We start from the raw sequence: 25,433 nt of genomic DNA on the forward strand, positions 1-25,433 counted from the left end.
CACATACACACACACACAGAGACACACACACACGATTCTGCGGGTTTTTTGCTTTAAATGATGCTTGCTGCTCAATAATAAATGAGTTCCTGCTTGACTTGACTCCGCTCATCTGACTGTCTCCAGGATTAAGGGAGGCAGGGGAAAGGGCCAAAAGCAGTGCACTTACCTTTCCTGGGGCCCAGTCCATCCTTATTTGGGTGGACTAAGACCCTGCAGTAGATCAGACTGGTCTCAAACTCAAAGGGATCTGCCTGCTTCTGCTTCTGCTTCCCAAGTGCTGAGATTAACCATGTGCACCACCACCACATGGGTATAACTTGTGATCTTAATGTGATTTCTTCTTATGAAAGATTTAAATTTGTTTTTAGAAAATATGTATTTTTGATTATGAGGTAATCTCTTCTTTCATAGAAAGTTTTAGGGGAGCTGGAGGCATGACTCAGAAGTTAAGAGCACAGGCTGTTCTTCCAGAAGTCCTGAATTCAATTCCCAGCTAACACATGGTGGCTCACAACCATCTATAATAGGAACTGATGTCCTCTTCTGGCATACGTGCAGACAGAGCATGCATCTGAAGTGAAGAAAAGGCATGCATACAGATTATCAACCACAGGGAAGGTGTGAACATTTGCCTGGATGTTTTTCTGGAAGTCCTGGACCAGGTGATGAGCACACTCGGGCTTATTAACACTGAGTTGGGGGCATTATGGAGAGAGCTAGTGAGAGTGTAAAAGGGCTGCTTGCAGAGATCAGGGAAGCAGTCAAGCTCAGCCAATAGAAATCTACAAGCATGGGAGTAGGAAGTCTTCAGGACATGGAGATTGTTAAGTGAGTCAAAGGAAGCAGGTTTAGGATTTATGTCAGCATCCAAAGAAAGATATAAGAGAAACCCTGTGTTTAAAAAAAAAATGAAAGAAGATAAGGAAAGGAGGGGCCCCTGTAGGTGTCAAACAGGGAGCGGAATCTCATGAAGAGATAAAAATGAAAACCTATGCAGATTGTCTTCATCAACCTGGTTCAGACTTCATTTCCATGAGTCTAATAACAGGTGGTTTATTCCCAATGCATTTAAGCCCAGTATAGTTTAGAAAAGAGCTTCCTGGTGTGATATAATCCCCATTGCACAAGGAAGCATAATTACATTGAGATTCAACTCAGGGTACATGTCATTTCTTCCAAAGAAAAGGGTTCTAGAGATAGGCTACCTGTAGTAGCTTAAGGGCCTAACGGGCTGCCCTGGTCTCACTTATAAAGGTGGTGTAGAAACCATTTGGGCTGTTAGTCACCAATGGTCTTGGTTGTGGGAGCTTGGTGGAGCCTCTGGCTATCAGGGTCATTTAGATTGCTAGCCACCTCCAGTCTTTTTTGTAAGATCTTGATATGACCTGACCCAACATATAACACAGATCACCAGGTTGTTAATCACTTCCAATTCTCAGCTTTCTAGATGGAAGAACAACATTTTCATTTTTCTCATTGGAAAGACAATCCTGTATACTTAATATTCCTGGTTTCTCTGGAGATCTGTGGGCTCAAGGACCTTCGTGTTATACTCCCAACAGAAAGAGAGAGAGAGACAAATAAAGAGAGACATAGAAACAGAAAGGGGGGGAAGAAAAGATATAAGAGGAGGGAGGAAAAAGCTATACTTTCTGACTTAGAAAATTGTTTGCTAGGAGACATGATAGAAAAACAGAAACAACTATGGGGACATGTAACAAGGAGACTGCTTGTTTGTTCCCGGTTGCTTAGCCCTGAAGTAATCACACAAAAACGATATTATTAGCAACACTGTCTGGTCAATAGCTTAAGCATATTTCTGGCTAACTCATATATTAAATTGACCCATCTCCTTTAATCTGCTTATCACCACAAGACTATGATATACCGGGCAAAGTTCCAGTTCTGTCTCTGGTGTGGGAGGGGGGAGCTATATGACTTCTTTTTACTAGCCTTCTTTCTCCCAGAATTCAGTTTAGTTTTCCCTGCCTACCTCTATTCTGCCCTGCATAGGCCTATGACAGTTCTTTATTAACTACTGCTATTCATAGCATACAGAAGGGAATCCCACATCTCCTCCCCTTTTCTGTTTAAATATAAAGGAAGATTTTTAACTTTAACATAGTAAAATTACATATAATAAAACAAGTGACCAAGCAAGAATTACAGTTACAATATTTATATCTACTTTATCTTTTATCATGACTAAAGAAAACTATAACTATCTATTCTTCAACTCATCAAAGACTTCAGAAGTATAAAATATTACAAATTTTAAAATATTAAAAAGTAAACAGGAAGTACATTGTAAGCAACTTCCAAAACTCTAGAATTGACAGAGACATTTCACTGCCTGTACAGTCACCAAACCTCTTCTGTAAGAGAAGAAAAAGAAACTGCTCTTTCTTTTAGACAACAGCAACCAGGCCCACTCTAATGCAGCTGCTGACAGTCTTCCACTGCCAAGCCTGACTGCTTCCCTGCCAGAGGGGAGGGCCCTCCCAATATCTTCAGGTCCTAACAAGAAGGAAATTCATGGTATACCTGAGTCAATCCTACATTAACTATGCATTAAAAGTTAAAACTAAAGATATAAAGCTTGGTAACTGCCAATGAAGGTAACTCCAGAGTCATGTAAAGCTAGTTGTGCCAGAGTCAGTGCATTTGTGTTTGGGAGAGAAAAATGTGTAGTCCAGGCTGACTTCGAACTCAGACACTTCTTCCTCTGCCTCTACAGCATATCCTTCCGGACTGGGTCACTAGAACCACCATGAACTTTCTTAGCAAGTTTTGTAGTTGAAGGTTCCTCTTTATGAAGTAGACTGCTCAAGAATTTCCCACTGTTTTTGCTGAGGAAGCAAAGGCCTGAGCGCCCCCTAGTTGCCCTACTGGAAAACACACTCCCCATGACCTGCAGACTCCAAGGCCAGGACCACTCCTCTCTCTCTCTCTCTCTCTCTCTCTGCCACACACCCATGCCTGCAACACTGTGCACTTCCTCTTCCTCTGCCCTGGCACCCAACATTCACAGCAGGAGATCAGTGCTCAGACAAAGTCTGCACACTGGGGTGGCCTTCCAGAGGGGTGAATCACATGTTTCAAAACTCAATCCTCAGGAAACTGCAGGGGCTATGACACTGGGACACTTATCACTGACTTCTAAGTGCGGGACTCCAGGAGAGGCCAGCTCAGGTTGGGAAGAGATCTCAATAGGAACAATAATGTGTGAACACTTGTGGTCCTTGCCCAGTGGAGTGACAGCAGTGGAACCAAGGATAAGACAGACTTGGCTCCAGAATCTTCCAACAACTATGCCTCATCTCAGAAAGCTGCCCTCACCTCACAGCAAGGCTATATAATTATGAAGCCATGTGTGGATTAATCCATTGGTGGAGGCTAAGCCCTCATGATCCAGTCACTTCACTGAATGCATCATGACACCGAGTCTTTTTATTAATTATAAATGCTTGGCCTAGCTCAGGTTCCTTCACAACTAGCTCTTTTAACAAAAATTCACATGTCTTTTTTTTTTAATATACCTTTTGCCCTGAGGCTTTTAAACCTTTTCTTTCTTTCTAACTATCTTTCACTACTTCTAACTGGGTGGAGGATGCTTGGTTTCTTGCCCTGGGATTGTATCTCATTGTCTTGTCTTCTCATTTTTTCTTCTGTCTTTTCAACCTAAACCTCCTCCTATTATCTCTACATCCCAGCGCTGCCTGTTCTTTCTCAGTCTAGCTAATGGCCATTCAGCATTCTTAAAACAATCATGTGCCATAGGCAGGCAATGTGAAACAAATACAACACATCTTTCCATAGCTAAACAAATGCAGAATAAACAAAATTAGCACAACTTTGCCTAGCTAAAATAATATCCCACAACAGTTTCTTTCTGAGACTATGAAGGGAGTGGTGTGCTCCCAGGATAAGTCAGTTTCACAATATCATCAAGCAAGATGTTATTTGCCTTGTTTGTGGCAGCCTGGGGCTAAGGGATGGAGTCAGGGACGTAGAGTACATGGCCTTTTTTCTTCACCAGTGGACCCACCGTCCCAGGGGTTTTTCTCCTCTCTATGATCCAGCAAACCACCCCCCAATAGCATCTGGGTGCAATATTTTACAAAATTCTACATGAAAGGTGGGTGGTTTGATCTTAGTAGATAGGCTAGCTATGAGCTTCCTGATTCCAGTAATCTTTAATCTCCACAAAGAAGTTCCTAGCTTATGGATGGTTGGGGTCTTTTTCACTGGTGGCAAAACAGAGAAAATAGGACAACTGTAATTATATGACCCATGTCAGTCTTTCCTTTAGGGAGTCACAGGATCTGGTGATGACCCATCTGTCTCTATGTTTTGTATCCTACCTCTGCTGGGTGTGATGTGTGCACAGGGGACACCAGTGATCCTGTGAGGAACACAGGGTATGAGACTTTCCATATTTGCCTAAGGCTCCCTGTCAGGATCTCTTTACCCACACAAGGGTGCCAGGCTGGAACTTGTGGGCAGGTACCAGGCAAACATGCAGCCTCACAAACAGTCTGATGAATAGTCCCTGTGACTATTGCGGGACATGGATGGACAAAGAGAAGGAATGATTAGTCATTTCTATCTTAGGAGCTTCTTCATATGAATTGCTTCTCTCTCTTAGGAGAGCAAAAGTCAGGAGATGGGTCCAGTATTCACCAGTCTCAGGGACTTACCTAGATCATGTTTCCTTTCTATTTATCCTTCCTGTCTTCCCTGAGCTTCGTGTCCTAAATGTATACTGTGGTTACCAATCAACATTAAGTACCTTAGACAGATTTAGGAAAGCTTTGGCCAGAAATATAAGGCCGTTGTTGGAACCCAGGGAGAAGGGAGACTGCAATCTGGGAATAATATCTGGACCTGAGTCATTCAGCAGTTATAGTTGCCCGCAGTTGGGTAGCCCGGTGCAGTTTGGTGACCATCTGGCTTCTGATAAAGGCAGGAAGTACAGGCCCCTCATTCAGCAGAAACAACCTCCCATTTGTCTTCTGTTCACTATCTTTTCTTCAACTTAGTTTCTTTGTACATAGATTGGGATCTAGAACAATTACACTGCAGGTAGGAAGCCAGGCCATGGTAGTGCTTGCCTTTAATCCCAGAACAAGAAAGGCGGAGACAGACAGATCTTTGTGAGTTCAAGGACAGCCAAGTCTAAAAGAGCTAGTTCCAGGGTGGCCAGGGCCGTTACACAGAGAAACCAGGTCTTAAAAAGCAAAATAAAAAATAAAGGCAGGACAACTACGTACTAAAGAGGCCTCTCTGCTTCTAGAGCCAATTTCAGGGCAGCCATATTTGCTGCTTTGTTTCCTGGAATTTTGTGAATTCCCTTTTTAGGCCTTCTACACTACACAATGGCTGCCTCTCTTGGCAGACTTATGGCATCTTACATGGCCAGGACATTGTTGTTGTTGTTTTATGGATTTATTTATGCCCAATGTGAGATGAGGAGCCCCCTCTCTATAGAAGGTCCCATAGGAATGAGCTATGGCAAGTGAATAGCAACTGTCTGTGTCTACAGGGAGGCTTTGCCCTTCTCACAGGAAAGTGCTGGGTTAAGACCAGAAGCACAGCCCTTTATGCAGAAGCCCCTTGGGTGAGGGATTGAACCCACACCTCTGTGTCCAAGGTGGAATCTGTGACCCCAGCACGACTTTCCTGATCTTGACCAAAACTTCTCCCATTCAGTATCTCCTCGGTCTGGCGCTGGACTGCACTGACCACTTTCAGAAGTGCAGATGCCAAGCAGCCCAGGTGGGAGGTCACAGACTCCTCATCCTGTTGTAAACGGGGTGCTCTCGCCACAGACAAGGAGGCCAGGATGATGCTTTAGAAACTTGAAGTGCTTATTGAGCCACACAGACTTGGCCAGGGCCACACACTCTTGGGAAAGTTATTCTAGAATTATCCACAAGCTGGGTTAGATGTGACCCCCAAAGGAGTAGAGGGACCTGCTATGGGAGCACATTCTGCTCCTTCAGCCAATAGCCTTTAAGATAACACCCCACTTGGGCGTGGTCTCTTATATGTTAAAATCAGCCATAAAGGTGCACCAGCTCTCTTGCTTCCAGCTCCAGCAGCTGCTAGACTCTGTTTCTGTTCGCACAGAGGACTGTTGTCTAGTACAGTAATCTGTAAGTCTTCCCCTTAAATAAATAACCCTTTCATTATTCACAATTCTGAACTGGTGTGGGATTGTTTTGTGACTTACATCATCAGAGATCCATGGGTTGAGAAACACTGTTCTAATGACAGTGTAGGAATGAGGAAAGCAAGCAGGCAAAAAACAAGTCCTGCTGGACCTGTCACTCACCTGGTCAAGAGCCCACCCCTCAGCAAGGCTGATCCACCTAAAGCCCTGCTAAAGAGGCTGCAGGAGACAGTCTTTCTCCACTGAGATAATATGCTTTTCCATCCCTGGAGCTCCACTCTGTGGTCACCTGTGGAGCTGCACCAAGCAGTCTGTGAAGATCGCTGGCTTTTCTGAGTTCTAAATCAGAAGATCTGAACTTCTTAATGCTCTTATTCTCTATCACTTTAGGATGCTGGCCAAAGCCGGACTTTTTCACTTCTTCTCTGGACCCACCTTGCTACTTGCTGCCATGTGAATCTCGTTGCTCCTCATGTTTGAAAAGATGTCTTTGACTTAACAGGATTTTCTCCCTGTCTTCTTCATATTTTCCCCCCACAACACACCCATAGTGGCTACCCAGATTTGTCTCCCTTTTCATTTTCTCCAAAATTCAAATAATATTGTACTTCAAGGTTTTTGTTTTGTTTTGTTTTACATTTCTGGTTTTTTTTTGCATTTGTTCATTTATTTCCATTTTCAAATTTTAAAAGTTTGTTTATATTTTCAAAAATAACCTTTTTTCTAACATACAATTGATAAATATATAAGTTAAATATCCATATTGCTATTTTCTTTTTAAAAGTAAATTACAAACATCATAATCCTGAAGAATGAATATACCTTGTGTTTTATTCCTCATGAAAAAGCATAATTACATAGCTATTTTGTTGTTTTCAGATTGAAAAACTTGCCTAAAATTTCCAAAATTATGTAGTATAAAATTTTTATTTTATTTGAAACAATGTTTTAAATTTTGCTTAATAAAGTAGCACTACAATTTATACATAGCAATTTTAATAGAGCTGTTTCTGGCATTTCCTTCTCGATTTTTTTTTTTGTTATATAAGGACTTTTCTAAAGCAGTATGTGCTCTAAATTTTGAGTCATCTCACTGGTACTTAAACATATATCTTTTGAGGACAAGATAAAACTGGGATTCTTATGCTGTATTAAATAATATATCTGTAAGGTCCTTTTAGCTCATGTCTATGACATTTGAATTTCTTTATTATGAAGGAGACTGTAATAACAAAACCATTTATTTAATAAAAGAGTACAAGGAGAAATCATAAAATTACCCTTGCTTTATGTCTCTTACTAGTTTCCTACAATCTGTGGGTACTTCATTTTAAAGAAACAAATCTAAATATTCAAAACTAGCATTCATAAATGAGAAGTAGTATAAAACCTTTGTCATTTTAGGTCTAGGTAATATCATTTGCTGGACTTGGGGTTCAGCTTCCACTGCACCTCCCCTCCCCACCTTTCCCTTAAACCAAATTGGATCTGAAAACCCCAGGCCCCAGCCCACAGGGAACTTCCTTAGCTGTGCACAGTGAGAGCTGTGCTGTTAGAGTCTCCTTTGTTCTGGGACATAAGGAGCATGGTCAACAGCAACTTCCTGTAACTCATCAGAGTGCAAATTACCAGATCAAGAATGGACTAGAAAGCTAAACACAGACACACGCACACACACACACACACACACACACACACACACACACACACACACACAAAACAAAAAACAAAGAAAAATATTATATATATCTCCAAATAAACAAACTGTCTGGTCCCGAAGAAGTCCCGACAAATGACAGACTTCCATGCTACTACCATCCCACAATGCATGCTGGCCTCCAGGCTCACTCAGGACCTGTGACTCCTCTCAGCTCCTCTCTCCCTGGCCCCTACTCTAAACTCCAGCTCATGACTTCCCTTTCCCAGCCTCTCATTCCTTCATAACCCTGCCATTTTTGGCCATGCTTTCTCTTTTATCTCCCTCTCTTGGTCCTCCTCTATTGCTCTCCTCAGCTCTTTATTCTCTCAAGGCCAAGTTGAATCTGCTGGCCAGGATTAATCTACTCCTTTAGCTCCCCACTGTGGACTCTTCCAAATGTCTCTGGATGCTGTTCCGCATAGCTACAATAAAACCTTCCTCTCAAACCTACCTGGAAATGGTCATGTCCTCACTTTATTCCCTGATGAAATAAAAACTATGACGCAGGACTTGTCATTAATTCACTGTCCATTTCCTCCTCTTCAGTTATACTTAAGTATGACATACTCCAATGGAGTTACTAACATAACAGAGGCTCCAGGCATCTCCTGTTCTACAGAGAGTCATTGGGCAAACTAACAACAATGAGGTTCAACTTCTCTGTGATTCCTCTGTGAATCTCCTCTCTGCTCTTTCACTTTGATTGCATTAAATACATACCTATTTATCCCTCCTGCAGGAGCTCTGCAATGGTTTTGTCTTCAGCAAGCACACAGAAGACTTGGCAGTCTCTGCAGCACTAATCTCTGAGTGGAGTATCAGCTACAGGAAGACAGAACTTGAAACTAGAGAAGAATTTCTGCTCTCAAGCCTAGGCTGTTCCCAATAAGCCCAATTATAACTAGATTCCACTTGAAAGGCAGCTGGTTAACTTCACCCATTGGAGTAGAACAGTCACTCAGGAAGCACATGAAGCTCTTTGTCTCTCAGAGAAATGGAATCACAGATAAGACGGGGAATTGAGACATTGGATGAAGTGTGCGAAGAACCAGCCTGCCTCCATCTTAGGCTTAAATGCCGTCTTATAGTAAAGACAAAATAGATCCATTTCTGTTTATGATTAAACCTCTGTTTTCATGGATTGGACTATGCCCACTTGTACCCTGAAGTACAAATGGTTCTGTACTGTCTGTTTCGGGAATGGGAATCACGTCTTAATTTCTAAACATTGTTTATAACCACCTTGCAACCCTACCTTTGTTTTAAAAAGGTTACATGGCTGTAATGATATTTCATTTGCATTTTAATAAATAATGCTTGTCTGAAGATCAGAGAGTAAAGCAGTCACACTGTTCAACCACACAGACCAGGCAGTGGTGGCACACATCTTCAATCCCAGTAGCCACACTAGTTAGCCATAGAGGCCAGGCAGTGGTGACACACACCTTCAATCCCAGCACTAGTAAGGAATATAAGACAGGAGAAGACAGGTCTCAGCTGTCTCATTCTGAGGATTCCCGGAAGTAGGGTTGCCATTTCTGTCTGAGGTCGAGGTAAGAGCCAGTTGCTGGCTGCTTTGCTTTTCATATCTTCAGGTTGAACCACAATTTCTGTCTCTCAGTTTTTATTACTCTTGCTACACATTATTACTACCTTTTGACTTCCTTGATGAATACCTCAATATGCCTGCTTTGCAACCATGTTTTCATTTAAGGAACCTGTATTGCACTAATGTGGAAGCTTTATGTTCTGCTTCTGTAACCCCACCGCCTTTGTCTGTCAAGTTCACCATTTGTACATCCCTTGGTGTGGAAAACTCCCCTGTATGCTATGATACCATTGGTTAATAAAGAAGCTGCTTTGGGCCTATTGGAACACTGAATAGGTCAAGGCAGAAATTCCAAGCAGATGGAGGAGAGAGTACATGGAGTCAGATGCTGCATGAGTCAGATACTGGTAGGCCATAGCTACATGGCAATACACAGATTAATAAAAATGGGTTAATTTTTTGTGTTGTTTTGTTTTTTGAGACAGGGTTTCTCTGTAGCTTTGGAAGCTGTCCTGGAACTAGCTCTTGCAGACAGGCTGGCCTTGAACTCACAGAGATCTACCTAAGTGCTGGGATTAAAGGTGTGTACCACCACTGCCCAGATAGAAATCGGTTCATTTAAAATATAAGAGCAAGCCAAGGGCTGGAGAGATGACTCAGAGGTTAAGAGCACTGGTTGTTCTTCCAAAGGTTGAGTTCAATTCCCAGCAACCACATGGTGGCTCACAACCATCTGTAATGAGATCTGGTGCCTTTTTCCGACCTGCAGATATTCATTCATAGTAAATAAATAAATCTTTAAAAAAAAAGAGCTATCCAATAAGAGCATGAGCTAATAGGCCAAGCAATGCTGTCATAATAGTTTCTGTGTGATTATTTCAGGTCTGGGCAGTCTGGAAACAAATAAGTGGCCTCCAACTACACCCCCTACCATTGAGCTTCATAAAAATATGGTCTCCCTCACCGCCAATACTTACCTCTCAATACCCACCTTAGGGGGAGACACCCCATGTACACATATAAAAAAGCGTGCTTTAATTAATTTGGTCATGAAGGTTTGGGTCAGTGATTTTTCTCCTCCAATCTCTGGGATTAACATGTACTGTAAATAAGATAATTAAAAATGCTAAATGCAAACTAATTTCAACATGAGGAAGTAATCATTTATTTTACAAAGTGCCATGGTGTTTATCTGGAATAAAATGAAATTTAAGAAGAGGGGATGCTAAATGAACTAAGAACAGAATACTGAAGAATGCTATTTTCCTAAATGAGATAAGTTGCATGGTCCCTGGTGGCATCATGGACAAGGGATGGCAACATGGCTTGAGACAGCAGTACAGACCATGACCCAAGCCATGAACATCAGCATGGCATCCAGTGGTAGCACAGACCACAGAAGCCCAACGGTCCTGGTAGTAACAGGAGCCACACCATCAACATGGCCCCCAGCAGCATCTCAGACTACAGACACTAACATGGCCTCAGGGGACAGCACAGACCACTAACGTCAACACAGCCCTGTAAAGACCATGAACATCCATATGGTTTCCAGAAACAGCATGACCCATGGGTATCAACACAGACTTGTCATGGACCAGCCACAACAAAAAATACCTCTTGCCAGGGTAGGGGTGTAGACTTTTAGAAATATAAGAATATGAAGATGCATGAAAAATAATAAATCAAAAACCATATAAAAGTACCATCAGGGCATTTCAGTGGATACTGAAATCACCAACATTTATTTTTCCATAAGATTTTACACCCAATACAAATTGAGGTGGGGAGATGGGGGGAAAGGTAACAAGAGATTTTATATACATAATACAAAGGACAACTCAAACAGTTAATTGCTTTAACACTTTGAGACATCAAATCATTAGCATTTTGTTGCTTAGGCAGTAAAGCACCTTAGACCATGAATCCTGAAGACAGCCACTGCCCAGGTGACCTCACAGTTATAAAAGAAGAAGCAGATGTACATTTGTATATCCTGACCACCTGTCAGAATTGAATGAACATACTTGTATGGGCTATCTTAATGTCAAAACAATTAAATAATCACATCCTGAGTTGGGACATGAAGATATGCTTGTCAGCTACTCTGAGTAACCTACAACTCTCTAATATCAGAAGGTGGAAACAGGCTCACATTTTTGGGCCTCCACACAGCCTGTAGAGGTAGGCAGAATCAGTACAGCCACAGCCATAGCACACACCATGTACAGCAACATGGCATGTGGTGGCAGCACACAGCTTGGAGGTTTTTTGAGATGTCCCAAACCAGAAATACACTACTCTCCTTGGACATCCCTCCATTCCTCAGAGACAGGGTGATCATGGGGGTGCATTGGGGACACAGTCTGTGAGAGATCCGGGCTGCTGTTTACTACCCAGCCAGTGTTAGGATTATTGAGGTCCAATCCAGAAAATTAACAGGTCTTCATTACAGACATACTGATGTTGGTCAGAGCTAGGGTGATCATACACTACAACTAGCACCACTCTGGGATGTGCTTTTGTTGCCCAGAGACAAGGGGATCTTTCAGATGGGCAGGGTTTCTGGAGGCAGAATCCACTGGAGCCCCAGGTCTCTGCACATCTCTGTGCCCTCAGTAAAGGCACTGTAGGTATGGTCATCACACCTACGGGCTGAGGGGAGCTGCACAGCAGTGCTGGCTCTAGATGTAGACCTAAAAAGAAAGAAAAACCTCACCGTACAAGTCAACATCTTGAATCAATCTTAAAATATTTTTTAAAGCTTCTGATAACAGAAATTACAGATTTGCCAGGGCACATTTACCCAAGCAGCCATTCTCTCTGCCACTCTTCCCTGACTTTCTAACATCAGGGCCTCACTCCGGCTATGCCTTAGGTGGCAGCAGCTGCTCCATCCATGTCTTAGACTCCTTCTTGGTGATTGCAGACCTGTGATGCAGCCTGCTGCAGGATTCCCAGGGCAGTGGGGAGAGAGTGCTGGAGAGACTCCACTCCTTTGTCTCCTTTTCTAGCCCCCAGCAGGAGCCCAGTGTTTCACCCATCTTGACTCAATTCTGTCCTCCCTTCATTTTTTTTTGTTTGTTTGTTTGTTTTGAGAGAGGATTGAGAAAGGATTTCTGTGTGTAACTTTGGAGCCTGTCCTGGCACTTGCTCTTTAGACCAGGCTGGCTTCAAACTCACAGCAATCCACCCGCCTCTGCCTCCCAAGTGCTGGGATTAAAGGCATCTGCCACCACTGCCCAGTTCTTCCCTTCATTTTTAAAAGTACCTGTCATTCAAAGTAAAAACTAATGAAAAAACTGCATTGTCTGGCCATAAAAGTGGGGGTCACTAATACTGATATGATTGTAAATCATATGGCCAACCCATACCAAAACACTTACTTAATTTAGGATCACCCATACTCTCCCAAGTACCCGTAAGTATAGTCGCCTGTGATAATTTTCATCATTGATGACACCACAGAATATGAATTGCTTGGGAAATTTATATAAGATAAAAAATAATGCTGTGACTATAGAAAATATGTTACAGATCTCTCATGATTACTTTGACACACTCTCTATACAAGCTGTGAATCTACTAAAGTATAGCTCTTGGGCTTGCTACAAATCCAGCTCCTATATATGTAGTCCCTGCCACTGCTGATCCCTCTGTCACTCAGGTAGGCATGGTTTCCGTCTCCGCGGATGGGAACCCTAAAACAAAAAACAAAAACAATTCTGCAGATTCAGCCACTACATTCCCCCCAGCAATGATATCTCACTCATGTCCACTGCTTGTTTATAGCACAAATCACAGAAAGACAGAGTCCATGAGGAATCACCAGCACTAGTGTTACACCCAGTGAGTTTTCCATTCTCAGGGTTCCATTTGGTGACCACACCTTTGTCACTCATCCATGTTGGACCCTGTACTGTGTGTACAAAGCATTTGACTGGTGCTCTCTGATATGTTCACATGATGTTCATTCAGCCATTGGTAGTATGACAAGGGTGGTTTTCAATTTTATCTTGAAGAATTTCTCACATGTATGAGGATGGGAGAAATTGCTCTTACTAAATTCAAAAGGTCTTCACTGATGGACATTTACTGTTCCAATGAAATGGGTCTGTTCAAAATGGCTATGCTCACATCCAAGTGCTGTCCTGTGTGCTCTTTGATGATGAGACTTTAGAGAAGGTTCCCAATGCCCATGGAATCTCTGCTTCCATGACAGAAAAAGCTGTGCACACTCTTGTCTGACAAGTCCGGTTCAGCAGTTCTGCAGTGGCTTACTGGGGTTTCAGAGCCCTTAGTGGCCATCAGCAGTTCTGTCTGCATCCCACACGGGCAGTTATCAGCAAGGAGAGATATCCAAGTGCTGATAGCAGACAACATCTACCCCAGATGTCATCATCAGGCTAAAATATAGGCCTTTGTGATAACTTCCTAAAGGGTTGCTGAAGATCCCATGAGTGGAGCCTTGAGGACACCTCTCAGCCTTATTTTCCCTCTAGAAGAGAGCATAGACTTCAGTGGTTGATGAGGTCCCTCCCAGCATGAGCATCTGGTCACCATCAGGATGTGCGCAATGACTACCAGGTGTGAGAAGATAACTTAGCAAAACAAATGCTATGGTCTGTTCAGAACACACTAGGAACTTCTTTCCAAAGACAGTGGATATTTTGATGAAGAATATTAGTTTCTCTGAAGCTTTAGCTGAAAGTACAGCAATAGTGTGGTGTCCTACAAATATCACAATGCAGTCAATTATTTTTCTATAAAAATCATTTTTTAAAAAAAGCTTTGTTTTTATGCAACTTGTGATAATAAATCTTCTCTATTTTAGAATTAAAAAAAAAGATTTGGAGTGAAACAACACTAGGTGACTCTAACAGATGTAAATTTGCCAAGATATGGATACTGGGGACTCCATGTAACACACAACCAGACCCAAGGCACACCTCCAGCCCAAGGGTTTCTCCCTTTCAAGTTCAGTTCTCTTCACATGACTCAGCCTTTCACTTTTTGACAACCACAACCCACACAATCACAGCACTTGAGCACAGTAGAAGGAAAAGCATTCTGAAAACATACAAGTTGTTATATTCAGTGTTGTCTGTCCACATCCAAGGCTGCTCTGATGACTCTCTGTGCAGGCCGATCCAGGGAGCTAAATGCCCATATTTTCCATTCAGGAAATTCTGTCAAAAACACAGAAAGCAAATGCATGTGCCTGTCAGCTTCAAATGACCCCTGAGTGTCTCCAATCTACAGCCTCTTCTCAGGATGTCAACAGGTTTGAACTGAGTGTAATTGACATTAGCCCTCAGTTCTCAGTGGATATATTTTTCTATCATAATCCATAGAACACTAACAACCACTCATCCTTCTGTGGCTGAGAAATTCCTTAATTGAGCCTGTATTTACACTTATTAACAGTTGTTACCTTAAATTTAAAACACCTGCCAGCTCGGACAAAAAATTACTGAGAACCATAATTCTGAAATGTATGTTTGGCCTTGCAGGTTGACTATTAGCATCACAGGAGAGTATATCTTTGGAATGTCTCAGAGCTACAACAGATGTGTTACTATCACAAATGGCACATGCTAACATGTACCTCTTGTACCCCAATGCCTAGAATGGGAACCTTCCTCATGTTCCAGATTTAAGTTCTCTATCTCAATCCAATGCATATTCCAAGAGGAAACACCAAACCAACTCCCAATCCTTTCTTACCAGCTCCTCCTGACTGTCAAACTGAGTTAGATGGGCCCCAAGCTCCATGCAGGAGGTCTGGCTGGATGTCCAGTTACTTGTGTGTTCAGAAAAATAAAAACATTTACTTCCAAATTCAATCCAGTCTTCTGGGCAGGTGGTATTGCCATGTGTAGGATTCGCAATGGCCATTTTTTCCTTTCTCACTAAAATGTAAACAGTGCAATTACATATCATAAATAAACATTTCCATGTCTTGTCTCATTGGCTAAGCATTCAATCTCTGTTGTGAGGTGTGTTTAGACTGTGCCGTTCATTACTGATCTCTAAGACTCCTCCTAGCATGGTGATCTTCCACGAAGAACCTTTATGTGGGACTCTAAGGAAATGCTTCTCTTGTTTGTATTTTGGGACAGAATCTCTCTATGTCCCCCTGCATGGCCTGGATCTCACTCTGTAAACTATACTTGTCTGGATATTGTAGTAATCCTCCTGGCTGTGCCTCCTGAGTGTAGGGACTAAAGACACCATACCCTGAATAAAATCATAGTCATTACCGCATGAGGACTCTTCCTGATTGCTAGAATCCTACATGTTCCTTTCCTGTGATCCTGCTTCACATCTTGCTTTCATAATGACCAAATAAAGAAAACTCCTCACTTCTCTGGATTTGACTATGGGAAAATGCCAGCATGCAAAACATGGCATGATCTTATAGTTTTTGATACCAAAACTTTGAGCGAGGCCTTCCTGGTATCATGTCATGTATACACTAAATCCATGTGAATATATGCTGGCTCTTGTTAGAGGCTGTCAGAATGGCAATTATTAAGAATTCTCACAGCAAATATCAGAACTCTGTAGAATAGGGGTATTTATTCACTGCTGGTGGGAGTATAAACTGATGCATCCCGTATGGAGGCTCCTTTAAAAAGTTACAAATACACGTTTTATGACTCAGCTATGCCACTGCGGGTCATATATGAGAGAACGCTACATTATAACACAGAGACTTGCACATCCATGTCTGCTGCTGTCCATGTACAATAGCAGCAAAATGGGCCTGGCCTAGATATCCATCAACTGGTGAACAGGTAATGAAATTGTAATATGTGAATAAAACAGAATGTTATTCAGACATCAAGAAAAATGAAGCTTGTAAAAAAGTGGTGGATCCAGAAAGTATAATATTAAACAAGGTCACACAAGCCCAGAAAGAAAGAGACACCATGTACTTCCTCAGATGCTTGTCTCAGCCCATAATGAAGAGTGTGGACAGCTGTTGAGTGTGAGCATGGTGTAACATGTAGAAAGGAGAACAAGGAAGAGTGATGTAAGGTGATAAGCAAGAGCAGGATTCAGCAAAGGGCCCATAAGCCATGAATAGGGTTATAAAGGGCATGGTTTTTCTAGTATTAACTTTGCTGTGTTTTTTTCTAATTTGTGACTAATAAGTATATAAAAATGTAAATACAGTGAAAGTCTAAAACTTAACCAAAGCTCCATGGCTTCAGAATGGCTATTCTGTGTTCAATGAGATTCACACGGTTTGGGTCATGCCAAGTGCTTAAGTGGCTATGCTAATGGAACTATAATATGTTTATTTGTGAGTCCATCATAATAAAGTAATTGTGTGTGTGTGTGTGTGTGTGTGTGTGTGTGAAACTCTTAAGGCAGCAATGTTTCAGAGAACCACTTAAAAAAATAACATAGCTTTTCTTTTTTCTACTTTGACAGGTAAGAATGACTACATGAATCTGTGAAAGGGCTACTGAGGATAGAAATAAATGATTTAATTAGAAATATTAAATACTAGGACTGACGATCACACACTTATTTTTAGTGGAGATCAACTTGTTGTAGCTGTTCCCTGTTCTTATACACACTACTATGAGGCTTTAATGAAAGGAACAAATGCAACAGACCCTGAGGGAGACTGTTATGTAGAGCCACATGACAGTTTAGAATACACATACTGAGTCTTCTAGGCAAGTGTTTATCCATGTTTAGACTTGTATATTATTCATTGACATGGTTAAAGTTGATTTTATAAAACAATATCATGAATCATTACTCCAGATGTGGTAGGAAGCTGTACAAGATTCTATAACCATGGGTCATGGTGGCTCTTTACCATCCCCAACCATATTACTCTTCACTGCCCTCATTGCCCCTTGCTGCAGCAGGTTCCTTGAGGCTGCTACTTGGGTTTTATTTATTCTTCTTGTCGTCTGCATTGAATAGTTTCCCCGTGTAGGCCTATGTCTCCCACATCTCTGTAGAGGTTGCTGAAAGTCCTCTTCCTAGGGATGCTGAGCCTGGAATCCTGTGCACACCACAGCCTGTGCTGTTCCTTCACTGCATCTTCCTGCTAGCCCATAAGTTCCCAGAGAACAGGAATTTCCAGTGTGTTTTCTCTCTGCCCTTCCCACAGTTCCTGGCTCACAGTGCTCAGTAACTGTAACTGACAGTGTGGATGTGGACAGAATGCTGCAGGATCTGGAGATGTCACTCACCTGACAATGACAGAGCAACTGAAAGTGCAATCACAGCTCCAGTGAGGACGATGATCACTGCATAGCAGCAGTAAGGCCTAGCAGGAGACATGGGGGAGACAATTCTGAGACATTTTTCTTGGAGCATTTTACCTGAAAAATATTAAATAAGAATGCCAACATGGAGAATTTCTTAAGAAAAATTAAAGAAACATAGCACAAGTATTCACTTTACAATCCCCTACAAGTATCTGAAAGAGTGCTGCTAACCCCTTTCAAAGAAGGCCCTGGTCCATAAAGGATGGCCATGGTAGAAAGAACACTAGAGATGTTGGAAACAGAACTTCCCAGGAGTCTTCTGGTTGCTGAACTGAGGATGAGTCATGAAAGGACAGGAACCTAAAGGACTGAGGATCACAGTGAAAAACAACAACAGTCAGCTGGATTTCTCTTCAGAAAGTGTTCTGGTTAGGAGTAATGAAAACATTAGAGAGAATTCAGTGTAATTAGACCTATTAACTTACTAAGAAAAGAGGAAAATAGAAATATCAATACACAGCAAAGTTATGCAAAAATAGGAATTAGAGAACCTTCCTCAACCATTTAAAAGTTATCAATTAAAAACAAGACAATAAATCCAACTACACACTGCTTCACTCCCAAGGTTGCAGTTATGAATGCTTTCCCAGCAATCAGGAGCAGGAGTAGGATGTCTGATCTCTGTTCCAGGACGACTTCACAGGAGGTCCACCAAGGGCAAAGAAATAGGGTCTTGAAGCTGGAACATTCCTCAGGACTTAAGATCACTTGCTGCTCTTCCAAAAGACACAGGTGCAATTCCCAGGGCTCACAAGGTAGCTTACAACTGTGCCAAATCCAGTTCCAGGGGACTAATTGCCCTCTATAGGTACCAGGCACTTATGTGATGAACAAACGTGCAGGCAAAAGAGTCATATGCATAAAATTAGATTCTTAAAGAAATAAAAGAAGGTTTACACTTCTGGAAAACAGATGAATTGATTCTCATCACAGATGATACAGTTCTATCTGCATAAAATTATGACAAATCTATAAAAGACTACTGAATAAAAAAATGAATTTACAAACTGCAAGATACAATGTCAGCATGGTAAAGTCAGTTGTATTTTCTTGTCAAATGAAAATTAAAGTCTAAGACAGCACTATTTACAGTAATGACAAAAACCATAAAATTATAAAGCTAAAAAGGTTCATAATCAGCACAATATTAACTACATTTAAAGCTATGAAGAAATCAAGACAGGGCTAGATTGTTGGGTCAGTTGTTAAGAGCACTTTTTGCTCCTGCAGAGGACCTGGGTTTGATTCCAGCACGCATATAGTGCCTTACAACCATCCAGAATTCCAGTTTCTGGAATCTGACATCCTTTCCTGACCTTGGTGTGCACTAGCAATGCACTTGATGCACAGATATTTATGCAGGCAAAACACTCATATGCATAAAATTTTTAACATAAAAAAGGAAATAAATCAAGACATATCTAAACACATAATTGTTCTGAGATATTTGCTCACACTCCAAGACTGGTAATAAACTTTAACATTGAATCAGGGGTGGAGTAGTGACTAGCTGACCAGAATTAGCCATAGAGATTTTGCAAGACCCAGGATACAAACAGAGAGACATAGGAAGTGGTAGGAAGGGGTTGAGAAAAGTTTACAAGCCCTTTTGTATCTAGAAAGGAGAGAGGTCACTGGACACTTATCTACTGCTTCTCTGATCAATCAGGTTTTTACCCCATTATCTGACTCCCAAGTTTTATTTAATAACAGAACAATATAAATAAAGACTTCACATAATAAACTGGAACACTAAATTTTGCTCATGTGTAAACAACTCCTGAACAAGTGTGTATATGCAACACAGTATCACTTCCTGTTGGTGGGGGAAGAGATTGCCTTCAGAAAAAAAATCATAGCATCAAATTATTAAAAAGTACTAAGAAAACTAAAAGAAACTAGAATATTCAAAAATGATTCTGAAGAAGGGTCGAATTCAGAAAGATCACGCTGCCTCATCTCATGACTTATGAGAACACAAATAAAGACAGCCTGGTGTTAGCAAATGAGTAAACAGAACAATACAGCAGAAAAAAAAGACTCCAGAAATGATATCAAGCACCCAACCGTTACCGGAATACCCCAATTGCCAAATCCCTCTTCCTCCTCTCATTTCTCCACAAGTTTCCTGCCAGCTTTTTGCAACTTCTTTGTATAACATTTGACTATGGGGTGCTTGCATGCTTCTGAATTCAGAGTGCTGTTTCTGTATCAGTGGTGCTGTGGATACAGTCTCTTAGAATCTCACCAGCAGTGGATCTGACATGCTATTGATAGGCACAGCATTGACTGAAGAGCAGAATGGAATGCTGAGACAATGTGAAAGAAGACAAGTGTGAAGTCTCTGCTTCAGGGATCCATTTTATGGCATTCTAGAAAAGTAAGTGTGTAAGGGCTGGGGACAGAGGTACAGAGAATCTGCAACTGGGAATGGGGAAGTTTGGGTAGGGGTGGAGGGGATCCATATGTCCTTTATAAGCTATTGTTTAAGATTGATTTTATGTGTGTTATTGTTTTTTTTTGGACTTATGATGCATGTATGTGTGCTACATACATTCCTAGTGTTAGGGGGCCTATTAAATATGTGTTGGATCCCTGAAATAGGAGTTAGGTGTATGTATGTGAGCCACTATATGGGTGTTTCGAATCAAACCCAGTCCTCTACAAGAGAAATAAATGCTCTTAATGGTTGAGTCAAGTCTCCAACCCTATATATCTTGATAAAAAATGCATGATTCGTGATTAGATGCTTTCAAAATCTATGAGAACTTATAAAAAATGAATTAATTTTACTGAATGAAAATTAAACTTTTACAAAATTCCCACTGAGTTTAAACCTTGCACTTTGCTTATTTTCACACATCTAAAAATATCAGGAACCCTCTATCCCATTACCAGCATAGAAGGACATGTAGGACTGGAAAGCTTTAAGCACTAAACTTTGGCCTTTGGATTCTGGGTCCACACAAAACTCTCCCTTTTCGTTCTTTCCAGTCATACAAAAATATAGAAAGCAGTACAATAATTCTCATGTGCTCATTCCAGCTCCAGCACTTCTCAGCCTGTGAGCAATCTAGTTCCCCCTGGCTTCTCCTCCTAGCTCCTCACACCCCCTATAGAAAGGAAATCTTGGGAGATTTCTAGACTCCTTCACATTTGGAATGTATAGGCTTCCTTGTTATTTCTAGTTTTCTATCATGCTTTAAAAAAAATCTTTCCAAATCCAAGAAAATAATACAAACTCCTGTCTGATTTTAGCTAGTGTTCTCTGTCTGACAAGCAGTACTAGGCTTTTAATGCCTGACTAACATCTCTCAACATATCACCCATGTACACCCACGTTGTCGCCAAAGATAGCTGCCCCATCCTCTCTTATTGGTGCATAGAATTCCATTATATATGGGAGATGATAAGTTTTAGAATCCCACTTATTGGGTATCTTCTGCCACCAATACAAAAGTCAATCAAGACAAATAATAAGTGCAGGTTTAAATTGAGCATAGTAAGGCACCTCCCTGCTCTTGGGAAGGCAGGGGAGAAAGCATCTGAGAGTGTGGTGACCATGGGCATGGTATTGAGCAACCCCAGAAAGGGACTGACATTTGGCGGGCTCTCTTTAGAGGCAGGGCTGCAGACTGGCGGACTTTCTGAGGGGACTGGGCCTTGAATTGGAGGAGCAAGACCAGAGTGTGGATGGGCCCCCACCTGGAGATCCCCAACAGGAATATGGATCACAATTTGCCCAATTTATTCACTGATAAATGTGGTTTATCACATTTATAAAGGTGGGTTCCAAGTACTGATTTTTGTGAACAGTGTTTGTAGTCAGACACTGCTTGTTCATTTCTGGGCCTCCCAGACCCAAAATAATCACACAGAAACTGTATTGATTCTAATACTGTGTTACTGTTAGGATTTAGTCATTATGCTGGCCCCTGTCATCTGGCAGGATGAACCCAGGTAGTACCCTGGCCAGCCCAGGTTCCAATGGCTGTTATGTCACTACATAGTCTATATTCAGTTGTTATCTCTTTAACAGACAAGCTCCGCCAACTCTCAGTCTCTTTCCAGCTCAGCCTGCATGGAGTATTTGTCTACCATGAGACTTCTGGCTCTCACCTGCCTCCTGGCCCCTTGGCCCACCATGGTCTCTCTCCCACCATTTTACAACACTTACAATAATACACAATCAAGTAAAAATATCTCTTGGGGAGATAGAGGGGAAGTAGACAATATTTTCAATAAAGCGGTGTCAGATCTGGTGTTAAAAGGCATAGTGGGATGAGTACAGCTCACAATAACAAACAGTGCTACTAAAAGTAGATGAGGAGTTTAATATATTCACCTTGAAGAAATTTTCCTAATGTGATCTCTCTGCCAACGCAAAAATCCCAATAAGCCAAATCACGACAGCCAAATTAAAAAATATCCATGTTTAATGGGATTCCTGCACTCTAGGGTGGCTCCGAGGGTGAACCAGGACCAGGAGGAAGGAAAAGAGACCAGGAGGGAAAGGTCTGGGGAAGCAGTTTAAGTAATTTGGGGGAGTGGTCAAGATTTTGGCGGGCTTATCACCATAGAACCTTTATCTGGTGATGGATGGAGATAGAGACAGAGACACACATTGGAACACTGGACTTAACTCCCTAGGTCCAAATGAGAAGCAGAAGGAGGGAGAACGGGAGCAAGGCAGGCAGGATCAGAAGGAACCTTCATTTGACAATGGATGGAGATTGAGTCAGAGACACATATTGGAGGACTGGACTGAGCCCCCAAGGCCCAAATGAGTAGCAGAAGGAGGGAGAACATGAACAAGTAATGCAGGACCGTGAGGAGTGTGTTCACCCACTGATACAAGGGGACTGATCTAATGAGAGCTCACCAAGGCCAGCTGGACTGGGACTGAATGAGCATGTGATCAAAATTCTCAGAATGTGGCTGGCACGGGGACTGTCTGAGAAGCCATTGATAATGGCACTGGGACTTGTTTCCTCTGCATGTACTGGCTTTTTGGGATCCTAGTCTGTTTGGATGCTCACCTTCCTAGAACTGGAGGGAGCGGGGAGGAACTTGAACTTCCCACAGGGTAGGAAACCCTGACTGCTCTTAGGGCTGGAGAGGGAAGAAGAGAGGGAGTGGGGGGAATGGGAGGGTATTGAGAGGAGGGGCAGAAGTGGAAACTTCTATAAATTAATATAAATAAATAAATAAATAAATAAATAAATAAATAAATAAATAAATAAATATTTTGGCGGGCTGTCTTGACACTCCTCCGGGGAGGGGTCAAAGCTTGGTGGGCACAGGGATGGGGCCTCCAAAGAGGGAGACCAGAGACAGGAACTTACATTCACCATAATAAAGCAAGGTGACTGTTTATTTTCATGGGTCAATCAAAAAACACATCCTGTTCGACATTGATCTCTGAGCTGTTCCATCTGGTTCACCAGGAGGGGCCCCACTGGCAAGAGAAAGAGCTTGCCAGGCCTTTGTTTTAAGCAGCCCTAGGTTTTGTCTCAGGTCTGGAAAGTGATGAAGAAACCACCATCTTGGAAGTTCACCATCTTTATTGCTTAGTCGTGGGCTCTCTTAAGGCCTTCACGGAATTTATCTAGCCCCTTATCCCTCAGAAATGATTGGTTTACCTGAGAAACGGTAGTATTGTTCATGAGCTTTCTCTTTTGGTATTAGTCAGAGGAGGTGAAAGCTTCAGAGAGGCTGCGGTGAGTTCCAGAGAGCTGGATCAACAGACAGCGGGTGAGAAAGTTAAACTGTCAGAGAAGCTGCAGAAAGTTCGAGAGAGCTGGGTCCCCAAATTTCACCTAAGTCAGCTGCTTTACGGACTGGTCACTGCCGTGAGAACTTAGCTGCCATTTTCAGCCCATAGACAAGTCTGGAGAAGGAAGGAAATCTTTACTTTTTAATGTTCCCCAGCACATCAGGTGCTCTGGCTTACCATGAGGAATATGTGACTCGGTGGCCCCTAAGTGCCGCAACTCTTAAAGTCAGGGCAACAGAGTCTAAGTCCAGGTTCAGGGGATTCAACACCTTCTTCTGATATCTGTGGGCGGCAGGCATGCATGTGGTGCACAGACAAGCAGGCAAAACACACATACATACACATAAAATGAATTTTAAAAGTTTTAAATTAAAGGGAAAGAGATTTAAAGAATGAAATATAAACATTTTCCAAAATGAGAGAATACGGTTTTAAAATAGCAATCTCCAATGTCCTTTTCCCATCATTTACCATAACCTGAAACTGTAGATGGATTTAGAGGTGGGATCAATCTCCCATCCCCGACCTACTGAAAATCCTGGGATGCAGCACTAGGTAAAATGGAACAGAGATTGTTCCCTGATGGCACAGAATCATTTAGGACCTGAAGGAGTATACCTGTGTGCTAAGGAAAGGGGAGAATTTCTGACAGCCTGGAGGTTATGGATGAAAAAGCACGCAGTGGGGGGTCGGGGTCTACTGTGGGAGTCCAGAAAAGAAAGTGAAGGGGAGGTGAGAGCAGGGGCACTTTAGGGGCACTGGATGGCAGCGATATGACTGAGCATGCCCAGGTTTCTCCAGCCAGTCCTCTAGGAATCCAGACACCAACTTTGCTTTACAAACTCAGAAGAGCTGTTTGTCTCTCCCTGCTGTAGCAGGGATCCCACAATCAAGTATGAGGGGCTGGGCCAGGAGGCTGTAAATGTCCGTCAGACAATGGGGAAATGTAATCTGATGGGCAGCTTGTTCAACCCTAACACCTACCACACAGGGATACAGTTCTTTTAACCACAGTGAGTGAGGCAGCCTCATTGGCTACTTCAGTCAACACAGGCACTCTGTGCCTCACTCTGGCTGGAGTTTAAAGAGTGCAGGTTCAACAAGTTCGCTGTTGGTTGCTCTTCCCCAAACATGTTTAAGGAACATTCGCCATAACAGAATAATACAGACTTACACCGGTGTGTTCCTACCCACCCCAGGGTTCCCCACCCGCTGCCTCAACCCATCCAGAGAGACACCTGTGGCAGGCTAAAGGGAGGAAGATTCCACTCCCCTGGTGAAGCTCCCCTTTCTCCCTTTAATTTAGTTAACGATTCATTAAATACGTACGGTTTTCTCCCACGCTATCCGGGGAGGTGGACTCCGCAGTTGACATTTTTATGAAGGCTATGCACCACCTCTCGTCTTGATGAAGCAAAGAGACTCGGATGAATGAGATGGACATCTGAAAACAGACCAAGAAAGCATGTGGGTGTGGTTAAGTAAGCTCTGCCCAGCTGGTCTGTGGTTTGTACACTGAAGAATCATCCTGAGAATTGCCATTATAAAAAAAGAAAAAAAAAAGCATAAACTCTGATTCTTGTAAGAACGGAATTACAAAATTGGAGAGGGACTCTGCAGGAAATGTGTACCGTAAATAAAATGTGTACTGCAAAGGAAATAAAGGGAACTTAGATTTTTAGATGTTTTAGATTTTGATAGCACAAAATACTTTTAAATTAGAGCAACTTCACACACTTTTCTCCGCTGCCAAGGTAGGACAATGGCGGGTGTTTCACTGTCCTGGGGAAATCAAACTAAAAGCAAAGCAACTGCAAAAGGGTGAGATGTAATTGCCAGTCTCTTTTCGAGTCTTGTGAAAAGGGAGGTTTCTGGAAAGCGGCAGCACCTTCCACAGACCCTTCTACAAGGCTGTTTGCACTTCAGTGACC

The 25,433-nt window shown here is 42.2% G+C and overlaps 1 protein-coding gene and 1 long non-coding RNA gene across 5 annotated transcripts in view; one reads left to right on the forward strand and one right to left on the reverse strand.

Annotated features, from left to right (window-relative positions):
- Positions 1 to 25,433, forward strand: part of LOC125396520 (uncharacterized) — a 57,441-nt gene that overhangs the window by 12,625 nt on the left and 19,383 nt on the right. For 2 of the 4 annotated variants that reach the window (XR_015737439.1, XR_015737440.1), the window contains exon 3: positions 8,617 to 9,203. The exons of the other annotated variants lie outside the window; for them this stretch is intronic. This is a non-coding gene — a long non-coding RNA (uncharacterized LOC125396520). Of the gene's footprint in view, positions 1 to 8,616; positions 9,204 to 25,433 lie in introns of those variants that run through there. 4 annotated transcript variants of the gene reach the window in all.
- Positions 12,899 to 24,952, reverse strand: LOC148122586 (C-type lectin domain family 2 member E-like). The gene is made up of 5 exons (XM_087904150.1): positions 24,832 to 24,952; positions 17,649 to 17,780; positions 15,154 to 15,338; positions 14,509 to 14,615; positions 12,899 to 13,127 (listed from the first exon to the last, which is right to left on the reverse strand). Exons 1-5 carry the CDS (start codon positions 24,944 to 24,946, stop codon positions 12,992 to 12,994), a joined length of 675 nt encoding a protein of 224 aa, XP_087760276.1. The 5' UTR covers positions 24,947 to 24,952; the 3' UTR covers positions 12,899 to 12,991.

Source organism: Myodes glareolus, chromosome 3 (genome assembly GCF_982192425.1).
Source record: "Myodes glareolus chromosome 3, mMyoGla1.1, whole genome shotgun sequence".
NCBI lineage: Eukaryota > Metazoa > Chordata > Mammalia > Rodentia > Cricetidae > Myodes > Myodes glareolus.

What these genes read in the sequence shown, in the direction of transcription:
- LOC148122586 (XM_087904150.1), bottom strand. Translation starts at nt 24,946, where the DNA reads ATGTCCATCTCATTCATCCGAGTCTCTTTGCTTCATCAAGACGAGAGG. An exon ending in GGATAGCGTGGGAGAAAACC is followed by an intron (nt 17,781 to 24,831) that starts GTACGTATTTAA and finishes AATATTTTTCAG; the next exon opens with GTAAAATGCTCCAAGAAAAA. An exon ending in TTGACAGTCAGGAGGAGCTG is followed by an intron (nt 14,616 to 15,153) that starts GTAAGAAAGGAT and finishes TGTTTTTGACAG; the next exon opens with AATTTCCTGAATGGAAAATA.